This window comes from Colossoma macropomum, unplaced genomic scaffold (genome assembly GCF_904425465.1).
Source record: "Colossoma macropomum unplaced genomic scaffold, Colossoma_macropomum, whole genome shotgun sequence".
In the NCBI taxonomy this organism is placed as follows: domain Eukaryota; kingdom Metazoa; phylum Chordata; class Actinopteri; order Characiformes; family Serrasalmidae; genus Colossoma; species Colossoma macropomum.
Genome location: NW_023494799.1, coordinates 33,360,155 through 33,373,180, shown reverse-complemented (window position 1 = coordinate 33,373,180; position 13,026 = coordinate 33,360,155). Strand labels below are relative to the sequence as shown.

Sequence of the window (13,026 nt, the reverse complement as noted above, 5' to 3'; positions counted from 1 at the left end):
TAAATGTATCAGGAAACCAGCAGGAATGAACATAATATCATCTCCAAATTATCGCTGTTCAGCTTAAATCTTTCTCTTTGATATTTCGTTAGCTACTGGCTAGGCAAGATTGTTGTCTGTGTCGCCGTGCGACCAGCAGTCTGCGCGCTAACCTTCAGGATGAAAGGGTGAATTAGAAGTCATACATTAACTCCAGCATTTAAGACCATTTATTTTTAAAACTGTGTTGAACGATCAGCAGAGCTTTCTTTTACTGCAAAGGAGAATTATTTTATTTTTACCTAAATATCTAATTCTGCTGTGGAGTTGCAACAGGGCAGTAAAAAAGTCGCATGTTGCCGACCCCGGCCTAGAGGGTGCCAACTCTCTCATGCTGATAATCCAAGAGTGGAGGATAGGAATCAAGTAGAAGATGGCCTCTCTACATTTATTACATAACTCCACTAAATGAAGCTCTGCATAAATAACACTTCACAGTATGGTGTTTAACTGACCGATTATAAGAAGACTTTACAATAAGCAATGACTTAATAAACAAATATATTTTAGGGCAGGCAATGCTTTATTGAAGAATTATGTCGATGTTAGTTTGAATAGTTTTGTAACAGATAACAACATCTTACACATCTTCAATGATGAAAGAATTGACAGACAAGTTAATGCTATGGAAAACATACAGGTCTGCCAAGGGTTGAAATATTTTAGATACAGAAAGAGGCTAAACTTAGATTTGAGTATGTTAAACCTGGATTTAAATTTAAGTAAACTTAGACATATTCTCACATTTCAGCATTAGTGCAATAATGACATTAGCGCATAATGACTCGGCTACAAACTCATAACTTCAGGCTTGATTCGGTTGCTAGGCATTCTTTTGTGAGGGTGTCTCTAATGGTTTTCATTTGGAGAAGCCTTCGTCTGGTTGTTTGGAGGGAGCAGTTTACCAAGGTGCTGCCCTGTGGTGAGGCCGTAGGGTTGAGAGGCATACGCCTCTTTCATATCTGAACGCAGTCGGAACCCTGCCTGGAGGCTGAGGTCAAAGAGCTTAGTGGGAGCAAACGACAGAGGCTGTTCGTCCAGCAATCCTTTCAGTCTGGCTCGCCATGCCTCTAACATTGCTGTTCTCTCAGAGGGAGGTGCATCTGCAACACACCAGAAGATTTGCGGGGCCAGAACCTGAAAACCACAGAAGCGCAGAACTCCGTTCTGCATCAAGACACAGATTGTTATTTTTTAAAGCTGTTCCGTTTTGGCAACTAATAGATTAATGCAACTATTGAACTATAGAAAATGGTTCATTTCACCTGTAAGGGCCATAGCACAACATTGATGTCTCCATAGAGGCCATCAGGGAGGTACATAGACTCCACTCCTCCAGTAGTGAATGACAGCACAGTCTTTTTATCCTACAGAGCAAACTGAGCATGAATTTTTTTAAGTAATCCTGTAAAATACTCAGTGTTCAGGAGGATAAACACACCAAGAACCTTAACATTATTTTAGCTATTTGAGTTTTTTGTCTTTAAGATACAGAGTTGCACAGTTTTTAGATACACCTACCCACTTTCACATAAGCCATACATCATGTGATGGCAATTGTAGCCTCAGTTAGGGTTCATTTGAGCATTGGAATAGGCAAAAAAGGTGACCTTGGTGAATGTAGTTGGTACACGGTGTGTCAGTCACCCTGTGCTTTTCACGCACAACTCTTTTGAGAGCTCATAGAGGATGGTGTAAAGCAAAAACAGCAACTGTCATTCATGAAGACAATCACCACTTATTTACCCAAGTCCATGGGCTGTAGCTATAAATTTCTGGATTGTTATCTTGAGATTATGACTTCATTATCTTGTGATCATGACTTATCTTATGATGTCAAGACAACAACTTTGTAATTGTGAGATCACAAGATGATTAGTCGAACCCAGGGTCTCATCCCAGTATAATGATATACATGTTTCCAAATCCTGCCCCTGGAGATCCACAGCACTGCACGGTTCCAACTATTTCCTGCCCCAACACTCCTGTTCCAGCTCAACAACCATCATCGAGCATTTCCTCAGCTGAAACAGGTGTGTTGCAGCAGGCAATAGTTGGAACTCTGCAAGCCAGTAAGAAACACTGCTCTATAGAACAGACAGGATACAGCACACATTCCAAAAATCCTAATATTTCTTCAGCTATCTGACTTTTCTGTTTCATGTTTCAGACCTTAAAAATGCCATTGTCATATATGCTCTCAGGAGTGTAGGCGAACCCTTGAGTTAGCACTCGCTCCATCCAGCCTTTCATTATAGCGGGAACAGTGAACCAGTAGAGTGGGAACTGCAAAATACAATAAAAATAAATATATGCATTACTTTTCTGACGTCACAATACATCCATTATTCTCATACCAGAAATATATACATTTTTCTTGTTCTATAAAGACGGTGAAATGAGTTTACATGCAAATCTTCGCTGTTAGAAACAATCCTCATAATATTTGTATTTCATTTTTTTTCACTATTTGGAAATGCCAAGCATCCTTTATATTGTGTGAACATTTTCTGGTTAGGAATTGTTTATGGAAAGGACCAATAGAAATGGTTTCTAAAGCTACGTTAGCCGACGTTAAGCAACGATCTAAGAAATGTGGATGGGATAGTATGACAGTAAATAAACAGCAATAAGAGCATATATAAAAAGATGGAGAGAACTATCAAAACATCTAACCTGAAAGATGATGATATCAGCCTCAGTCACCTTGCGTTGCTCTTCTTTGATGTCATCACTCAACCTGTCCTCCTTCCAGGCAATAAAGGTCTCATCACTGTACAGAAAGTGTTCAGGGTTCTTCAAGTTACCTAGACAGGTATAACAAAGTGGATATGCAGGACTCTGGCAATGATTATTATTATTACTATTCACTTCTATTGTACCAACCTTTTGCATGTATGAATGAAAGGTCTTGCATGATTTTTTTTCAGGTAAATCCATGATGTGACCTGCCATGCTTTACGTTTTTGTTGTAGAAAACTCCCCAATTGGTTTTATCACTTTGACACTTGAAGGAAATTTGGAACTGGACCAACTTCACTTTTTTGCTCAATGAAGCTTATTGGCGCTCAAATAACTTACTCCAGGTATATCATGGGGAATCAGTAAGGTGCATTTTGGTAACAAGGTTGTATATCCCAATATTTATGGTCAACTTCACACCAAATCACTTTTAGATATTATTAATAAAGATTGAAATTCTCTTTATTTTTTGGGCAAATTCAGTCAAGAGCAAAAGTGACCCACGTGTAGCATCTACCGCCTTCGTAAGTGTGCTATCTCTCAAACAAAAAACAAAAAAAGGTGTATTTCAGCTTTTTGGCCAGCAGGTGACAATCATTCAACTTGCCTACACAGCTGACCTACAGACACACCCACAAATGTAGCTTGTCAAAATAAGAGACCCAAAAAAGAAAATAAAGCAAAAGGAAAAAACACTACAAATTATCAGGATTAACATACAATTCTATAGGGTTTACAGTAAAGGCCCACAATCTATTTCCTCATTCAACCCGGGGAACTCAGTAGCCATAAGCTTCCAAATCCACAATGTTTCACATTGCAATAAGAGCTTCAGTCAATCCTCACAAATATTTCTTTATTTTTAACAATCTCTAGATCTTGAACTCTTAAAGGTAGAGGTTACTCTGATGCCTTTGCTTATAATGTTTCGCTATCGGAGAGTCCATTCTGTGATACACAACACGTTCTGAAATACATTTTATGAAAAAACATTTGTCCTATATTCTATTTGAGTCTTCAAATCATAAAATATTTTGCTTCGAATTACACCCTCACAATGGCTACATGAACCACATCTGCATGTGCCAAAAGCTGTCTGCTAACTAGCTTTTTACTATTCCAGCTTTCATTGTAGGAGCTCGCTTGAAAACAACTGGGACACTGGGAAATATCTCAGTCAAGACTGGATCACTATGGACTAATGTCCAATTAGGTTTCCTAATTTGCTTAATTTTCTGTGCTTGAAGGGTTTACATTTCCTTCTTCAACAAATCAGTACATTTAAAGACTTTTTAAAAAAAGGTTTGTTATTTTTGAAGCTTTTGTTGCTGCCTCATTAATCACAGCAGATGAATAGCCATGTTCATATAATCTAGATTTGATGTTCTAGAAATGTCACCCATATTGGCCCCAATCCAAGATTTTATCATGATAAGAGTTTTTAGACCAAATAGACATATCGCTGTTGTCAGAACAAAACCTTGCATCTCCAAAATGAGAACTTTACAGGAGAAGGAAAAACATACTTTACTTTTAATTTTTAATAATAATAAAGTCAATGGAACCAGACTTTTTTCCAAGTCATTTTGGGCCGTTTCTTTTAGTCTATTCATCATAAAATTTACATACCATGTAAAGAGTAACAGGCCTTTTCAAATTATGTCAAAAACTGAAAAACAACAAAACTGGAGATACACGGTTTTCTTCCGACAACAACGAAATTCTTTTGCCCAGTAACCAAGAAATAAGTTGGCATAGTTAGCTACATTGCTGTGACTTTCACTTGTCTGTAAAACATACATTATAATTTAGTGGCCATTTTGCAAGAGTCAACAAAATCTCATTAGGAGGAGAAGCATATGGCCTTTAGCATTTCAGAGCTCTTTGGCCTTCATGATGATTTATGTTGGTACATTAAAAAAAGCATCATCTAATGTAACAAGACAGCAGTCTGCAATACACCCAGTGTCCAAAGGTTTACATAACATAACATAGTGTCCAAAATGAAAGAGGAGAGCTCTGACAAGTCGTTTAAAAAAGCCTTTAATCTGAAAGCAGGATTCTGTTAGAGGTCCATTGCCAGAGATAACGGATCTCTGTTTAGGATGCCCTAAGTTCTTATGTACTTTTGGCACCATATGAAAATGTCACCCTTGAGTTTCACTCAGTAGAAAACCAGATGTGTCACCCTCAGACCCTCCCTCATATTTTCAATAGGGTTAGCCTGTAGTTGCACATTGTGCTCTAGCTTGGAAAGGGTCACTCTCAGACCCTCCCTCATATTTTCAATAGGGTTAGTCTGTAGTTGCACAAAAATTAAGCTCATTTTTAGCTCTCTCTTTGCTGTATCTATATATGCCTTTTCATCTGAGAGGGTGGTCTTATTACTGGAATAGAAATATATGAACATTTCAAGTGAGACAGAAGTATGAGGTCCTGTAGTCTGATGTTATGCCTGTATGTTCAAATCCTACATTGTTGTTTTGGTCAGTTTTTCAAAAAAATCTGCAGGGATATTTTTCCACACCTCCAAAGTTCAGTCTTAGAATTTGGTTGTATTTTCTGTTTCTCTCGATCCAAGTAAATTCAAACACATTCAATGATGTTGAGGTCTGGACTTTGGGCTGGTCAGTCCACCAGCATCTTCTTGGTTTGATTTACGAACTTCTTTTTCTCAGAAAGGTCTTCTTGACAGCTTCACATTCTTTCAGACTCAAAGCGTTGAGTTGTTTTCTCACAGTAGAAGGATGGACAGAAACATCTAAAGCCTCTGTTGAAAAATTAATGACTTACGGGCCATTTTGACCGGAAATTGAATAACAGTGGTCAGAGACTTTTGAACAGTACTGTATGAATAACATAAGCTGAGCACATCTTGTACTTGCAAAGATGATTCCCTGCACTGGTTATGGTCATTTCAGTACACGGATAACTGCTGGCGCTTGAATTTACTGACACAGTACTGCACCATCATACAGACCTTTGATATCCGCCGCTGTTGCTGCGGAGCGGAAGTTCATGGTATAGAGGTCAGTCACAATGACTTTACAGCCCTGTGCAGTGAGCGTCTGCACAGCCACATCTCTCGCAGCGGCGTTAAACGAGCTTGGGCTCTGATGGGCATAAACGATCAGCACGGTCTTCGGCGCTGCAACATAGGAAACACATAGAGATCAGAGATAAGGTACTCCTATGCTTTTGCCCTTCATACTTGCGTTCTTTTCCTTTGCCATTGATGGTTGTATATGGTTCTATATAGCACCAAAAAGGGTTCTATATACTGTCACAAGCTTGATATCGCAACAATAGCAGAACCCTTTTTGGTGCTATATAGAACCACTTTAAAAAGAATTCTATATAGAACCAAACACACCACATTCTCCATCAATCTGAAGAATGTTTTGAGCATGCAAAAAAAACATTTTGTCATGCAAATGGTTCTTTGAGTGTTCATGGTTCTATACAGAACCACTGTCTTTACTAAAGAACCTTAAAAAAACATTTTTATAAGACTGTAGTGCTAAAAATAACAACTATTTTAACATGGTATCATCATTGCTCTCCACTTGCAACCCACAGCAATTGCTCTAATGCTTAAAATAGCACGGACGTGTACATTCGGTTTATCAGTTCTGGTCGAGGTCTGTCAATGCATAAAGCATTAAATAAAAGAGAAAATACTGCATCACTCAATGCACAGCACAGAGAGACTACATTTCCAGTGTAGTTATAGATATTAGGCCTTTGGACCGAAATGTAGACTATTATCAATATTAAAAGGCAATTTCATTTGACAGTATGGAACGGTCTACATTACATACTGAATTAATAATGTACAGTAACAGGGTTACAGCAATAGCATCAAGAGTATAGAAACCATCTTTTGAGAACCGCCCCATCAAACAAAGGGTTTTTCCCCCCAAAGTTTAAACATATTTCATTCTCCTAAAATAGGGGTGCACAACTCCGGTCCTGGAGGGCCGGCGTCCAGTACAGTTTGGTGATTTACCTGCTCAAACATACATGATTTCACTCATCTGTTAATTACCAGGTTTAGTAGCTGTGAAGGGAAGCAGGGAAACCTCCAAGCTGTGCTGGAACCTGGCCCTCCAGTACTGGAGCTGCATGCCTGTAACAGATCCTCTACAGTCCAAATCATCTATCACCTGCCATCCAAACTGGACAGACCTGTCAGACTCTCTCAAATGTCATTATGTCTCAAACACTGTAACTTTGACCCTCAGACATAATGAGAAATACAGGCCCACCTGAGATGTTCCAAGAGAGAGTGAGTCAATGCAGAAACACAGGTTTTTGACTAAATTTAGAATTTGGAAGCATTTGGCCAACCGTGTTTGCACACAGAGGAATCTGACCTCCCCATGTAACCCATCTGTGCAGTGAAACAAGGGCACTTCAGTAATGTCTTGTGGGTTCAGAGGATCAAACCAGCAACCTTCCGATCACAAGGCTGGTTCCCTAACCTCCAGCCCACAACTGATTTAGCCTGTAAACTGAATTTTTTTTTTTAGTTATCTTTTTTGAGCCAGAAAACTTTGTGATAACTGGTGAGCATAAGAAACATAGCTCAGATATATTTTGGGGAGAAAATGGAGAAATGAGAAGAAACATCCTAGTGAATTTAATAAGACCATATCAGCTGAGGAAAAAACACGATTAAGGACAAAAAAGACCAGAGATGGAAGAAAACTGAAAAAAGTGTAAGTGAAATAATCAAATAATCAGGGACGGATTCATGAAAACTTTCTTAAGAAAAAACTTAAGGTTTTTAAGACAAACACTAAAAAGTTCATAAGAAAGTTCTTAAATGCAACTCCTGAGAAAAAGACGTTTTCAAATATTCTCTTTAAAAATAATCTTAAGATTTTCTTAAGAAAATCTTTATTGTTTTCCCTTGTAGGCCACGCTGCATTTTACCCCGTACCACAAATGATGCACGATACTTTTAGAATTTGTATTAACTGTTATTTCAATACTCCGTTCTGTTATTAGGTTAATCCTCTCAGAGGAGCACAATGGGGGAAAAACATTAAACCAAATGTTTAAATAAAAAAATAGCAAATGAGACCGAAGGATTACGGTGGAAGAAATAGCCAACAGAAAAAATCCTCCATGGAAAATACAATAATTGTGGGGTGACAGCGGAAAGCAGGAGACGAGGATGGTCAGGAGCAGATAAACTGATAAATTCAGATGCTTAACTTGTCAACTCTTACAGCCTAAGACACGCGTGATCACCAAGGTAAAGAAAACATTTAAGAACATAATATTTTCAAGAAAACCACTCGTTCTTAGAACTATTCTTAAGAAACTAGTTAAGAAAAGAAATAAAATCAATCTTAATAAGTTATTTGAAGAATAACTTTTTTTTTCTTAAGAAAGAAACACTGAAACACTGTAAACTTAATCAGAGGACCTACTTTGATAAGTCTATTTACAACAAGACGAAAACAGTCATCTGCTGAACCGAGCGGGTAAAGACATCTCACCCATGTCCCGGAGTGCCAGGCGGAGAGGTCCCTCTGCGGTCCGGTCAGGGTAGGGAACTGGACGGAAACGCCCTTCGGTCAGCGACTCGGTTCAGAAGCACCGGTCGTTGTCTCTGACGTCACGACGTACAGAGCCCGGTTCCCGTTTAAAGGAGCTGAGGCTCGTGAACGCTGCGCTCGCACGCTTCACATGCGCTCTGCTTGAATTCTTAATATCTAAGCACGTCCGCCCAGTCTGAGTGATACACGGGCACAAACAGCCCCAAACGACGACTGTTATTACTCACGTGCAGCCCGCGACGGTGATTAACAACCAGCCAAACTTTGACACCGGATCCCCGACTGCGTCTCTCTGCAGACAGGAGACCGATGGGTGGGCGGGGCTTACACTGCAAGTGGGTGGATACCAGCTAGTGGGCGGTCTCTGGGTCAACATAGAGTTTTTAAAGAAAGGCGGAAACCATAGAATTTCTCTGTTTGTGAAAACGAGCTGCTGCTGCTTTACTGCACGTCCGTTCAGGAACTTTAGCGCATTTCTCGAAATCTTTCGAATTTTCATTGCACTGTAAATAAAGCAAAACCTACGTCCTTCCTCACAGAATATATCTAATAATGAATTCATATATTTCTTTATTTTCCATTTGTGTGTCATCCAACTATTTTATACGCTAGTTTGACACTTTATTTCCTTTTTATTAGCGTTCCAAACGGTGTATGAACCCAGAGAGCAAGCATATATGGTCCGCTGGCTTGATAAGGTCAGCACCGTTGCCAGTGACCGTTTGCCATTGCTGGTCCACCCTCGGACCACCCAGATTACTGTCCTGCATAGAAGCTCTAATAGTTTTTAATCTCCTCACACAGATTTAAAATCCACATAGTTTACTTTCTAAAATAAAAGGCTAAGACAAATATTACAAACAAACAACTGAGAGAAAACAATTAATGACTAGGCCTAATATAAAAAATATAGAAAATGTTGTTGCTGACACTGTGCTAGATTAAAATTATTTACCTAATTTATAAAGTATAACTAAAGAAGAAAAGAAAGGAAAAATCAGTAAATTGGACTGTGAGTGGAAAATGAGCGATGATAAGTGGAATTTTGTCTAACCACCGCTGGGCCGCCCGGAAAACGCTGAGCTAAACACCAGTGGACCGCCAAAAGTGGCCCAGGATTCTCTTGCTGTCAGGGAAATGCTAAAATCCACCTCACATAATAAAGATTTAATAATAGATTAAAAATGTTTTTGTATCTCCTGTTACCTGTTTACCCCAGCCCACGTCGTTTATGTAGATTACAGTATCATATATTGAGGTTCAGAATGTGAAAAGATCGTTCCAGATCCGCTGTAATAACGTTTTTGTGCTGTGCAGGTAAGGTTAAATCTGGATGGAGGAGATAATATCTGAGAGTAAAGTGTGATTGTATCAGTTTGAGGTTTTTACTGGTCTGTATGCACTTGAGTGTATTAGGGCAATCTACCTTGTACCTACACTTTTGGACCATATTATAAGAAACATATACCACAGAGGGGTACTTTGTAGGTTTACATTTACAGAGTGTAGCCCATCAGCCCCCTATCTACCCTGCTGATCAATGAAAAGGCACTATTCTATGACGGCTGATGTGTAGATACAATTTGGGTGTCAGATCATTGTCAGCACAAAAGTGACACTTAAGTGGCGGTTCTAGACAATTTGAACTGGGGTGGTCTTAGGCTGGGGCCAATGGCTATGATAGAGGGGCCAATTACTTTTTACCTTATTTTGCAGCGCAGGCATTAAGAGGCAAAAGTCAATGTTCAATATCATTCAACATTTTATTTATGCAGTTTACAGTTACATTTTCACTATGTTCTGTGAGCTTTTGGGAGAACTAAAATGTCAGCATGCAAAGCAGTACACTGAGTCAATTTTTTTTATATTCAAGCCAGAGGTGGGTATTGTAGCAAACATGATGGTGATGTGGTAGTGAACACAAATGGCTTTTTTCTCTGTCTCACACTCAGCTTAAACCTCACCTTCAGCCTCACTCCCAGAATGTCCATCTGTCTCTGCCTGCTCTACTGTGTCCTCACTGTCTGAATCAGATTCTCCTATTGACCATTGTCGCTGCTTATTGTGTGCAGTTGCCTTAGCTCTTCCTTACCTGAAAGATCTGACTTTGTCTGACTTTTTGCACGATTGTCCGTTTTTCGGAAGAAATACAAATATATAACATGTTTCCTCTTCAAGGACGAGGGAAACTAGGCCCATCACCTATAATGGTCTGACTGGTAAATGGCAAGGTAGTTTGTGTTGTGCTGGTGTTAGTGTTGATCTCATTTGCATTTTGTTTTAGCCTTAAAAATATGGTTCTTCAAGGATTTTTTGGTGAAGGACTGATGGAGAACGCATTGTATATGATATATATATGTATATATCTATATATTTTACTTGCTTATAGAGTATCTTACTTATAGAGTACATGGTTATGGAATATATGTACAGATATATATATATATATATATATATATATATATATATATATATTCCATAACCATGTACTCTATAAGTAAGATACATAAGTAAGCAGAGGTACTATACTATGTACAAGTCGGGTGCTTTATTTAGCTGTATCGGCCACACACCATACACACATCATTAGAATGCTAACATAGCTCTCTAGCTAGCTGTTGCTAATATGTATATATATATATATATATATATATATATATATATATATATATATATATATATATATATATATATATCAGGTTAGTCTGTCAGTCTGTCACAAAAGCTCAAGATCCTTTTGAAGAGTTTAGCTTCACAGTATCAATCTAGTAAATCTGGTAAGCCTAACTCACTGTATACCAATGTTGTAAATGATTTACAGTGTTATCTGGGATAGACTAGATCGATTACGGCACAGTGGATGTCAATAAAAGCTGCTATTTTTTTCTAAATAAACACATTATGATAGCTTGAATAAACAAATCGCTCCAGTGTGTTTCTTTCTACAGATGTAAAAAGACTAGGTTACTAGGCCGCTGGCTCTACGTTTGTTTGCGTATGTACTAATAAGGCAGTGTGCTTATCTTTACTGTTCAGATCAGATTACTCTGGGCCTGATACAAGCTGAACTTTCTATTAGTTAAAAAAACAGCTGTAAAATGAAAGCCTAGCCATGGTTATATGTAGCTGGACAGTCTCTGCCCACAGACTTTGCAATAAAATAATAAGCAATAAAAAATCTTTTTTACAGCCCATTTTGCTCATGTTTACCAGAGCTGCGGTACTGTAACTGTGAAGGTGACATAAGTTCTAAACCAAAATCACTATCTTATTTTGCCACTAGATGGCAGCAGTATTAATATTTTCACAATATTAAAAGCTATTACTTGTAATTACATGAAATAAAAGTGTAATTGTGAGACATATTGTGATGTAAGATGTGAAGTCTTAGTAATTTTGACCTGCCACTTAAAAAACATCTATGAGTTGGTTCTTGATAGCAATTTAAGCTCAAAAGTAATAAAATGCAATATTTTAAATACAATAACAGTTTATTCAGTGTGGAATTTAAATAATACAAACTATTCGCCAAAAGGTTTTTTAGAGCTTTCATTCAAAATTCAAGTAATCTGTAAACAAGGAGTGAATTAATGATAAGTAATGTACTGTAATCACCTGTTTACATTGTTTGTCAAGTTATCTGCCTTTTAGATTTGAGCTCCATTTCTGAAATGAAAAAGATTCTGGATATTAATTTAAATAAATTTAATTTAAACAAGTGAAGTATCCTAGTGAAAAATATCTGAAGTAGGAGTTTAGGGAGGATGTCGATATAAGAGGTTTGAGGAGTTACGCTGCTTTTTTGTAAAAATATATAATATAAAACAGTAGTGCTCTGTTTTTTGGACTCATTGCTGTCATTTTAAGTGTCCCGTAATTTTAACATCTTAAAAAGATACAAATGCATGATTGTTGGGAGCCACTGTTTTAACAATTCTGTGCCGCTAAAACTAAAGATGCAAACAAAGTTATTCAGAGCAGTTTGGTGTGAAATACTCAATAGCAGCGTTAGATGTGCTCACAGTGATGGTGATAGGATGCAGACTATTTAATAGGAAGCAGACTATTTAACTAGTTTAATGCCCATAAAAGCTCCCTCTCATAAAGTTACATTACATGAAATGGTTACAATCAATGCCTGAGATATTGTTTAATGATTGTTTTGATCAGGTTTTGGCCTGTAACATATTTTTAGGAGCCATTCATGGTGGAGATGTACATGTTGGGTGTTACAATGTAAAATTGTCTGTAACTTCAGATCCACATTTATTATGCTTATCATCATCATTGCTTTTAAAAGCTCAGATGACTCGTTTGGGGTCACTGGTCATTTTGAATAGTCTCTACAATGAACCATTTCACATCATAATACTCTGAATGACTTTGTTTATATTTCAGTGATTGCATTATACAGAAATTTTGAAAAATTGGTGGAATTCCTCTTTAAGCTTGCAAACTTCTCACTGTTCGACCACTAGATGGCAGATGAAGTTCATTTAACTGATGACCTACAGTGTCCTGCAGCTCTCAGCTTATCACAGAAAAGCCCACACAGTATTTCAGTACTAAAAAAGTCTCATTTATTTACATTTTTTGTTGTATCAACAGAATCACATCGACCCTTATTCGTCAAAGTTGTGTATGATCAAATCTCCTCATTAAATGAGTGCACACA

General features: G+C 37.9%; 1 protein-coding gene across 3 annotated transcripts; it reads right to left on the bottom strand.

The window, feature by feature from the left end:
- Positions 1-543: 543 nt before the first annotated feature.
- Positions 544-8,657, bottom strand: LOC118819206 (NAD(P)H dehydrogenase [quinone] 1-like). Of its 3 annotated transcripts, none has more exons than XM_036586897.1 (6): positions 8,292-8,657; positions 5,762-5,929; positions 2,716-2,846; positions 2,212-2,325; positions 1,305-1,406; positions 544-1,206 (listed from the first exon to the last, which is right to left on the bottom strand). In XM_036586897.1, exons 1-6 carry the CDS (start codon positions 8,293-8,295, stop codon positions 889-891), a joined length of 837 nt encoding a protein of 278 aa, XP_036442790.1. In that variant the 5' UTR covers positions 8,296-8,657; the 3' UTR covers positions 544-888. The 3 variants fall into 3 exon arrangements, with proteins under 3 accessions (XP_036442790.1, XP_036442792.1, XP_036442791.1); XM_036586899.1 differs by having other exon boundaries at positions 8,579-8,598; XM_036586898.1 differs by lacking the exon at positions 8,292-8,657 and adding an exon at positions 8,223-8,241.
- Positions 8,658-13,026: the final 4,369 nt, after the last annotated feature.

Bases quoted from the DNA above. Each gene is read 5' to 3' on its own strand.
- LOC118819206 (XM_036586897.1), bottom strand. The intron at 2,847-5,761 runs GTCTGTATGATG...ATACCTGTCTAG, and splicing joins AACAGCGGCGGATATCAAAG to GTAACTTGAAGAACCCTGAA. The intron at 1,207-1,304 runs GTGAAATGAACC...GTCTTGATGCAG, and splicing joins TTGTGCTATGGCCCTTACAG to AACGGAGTTCTGCGCTTCTG.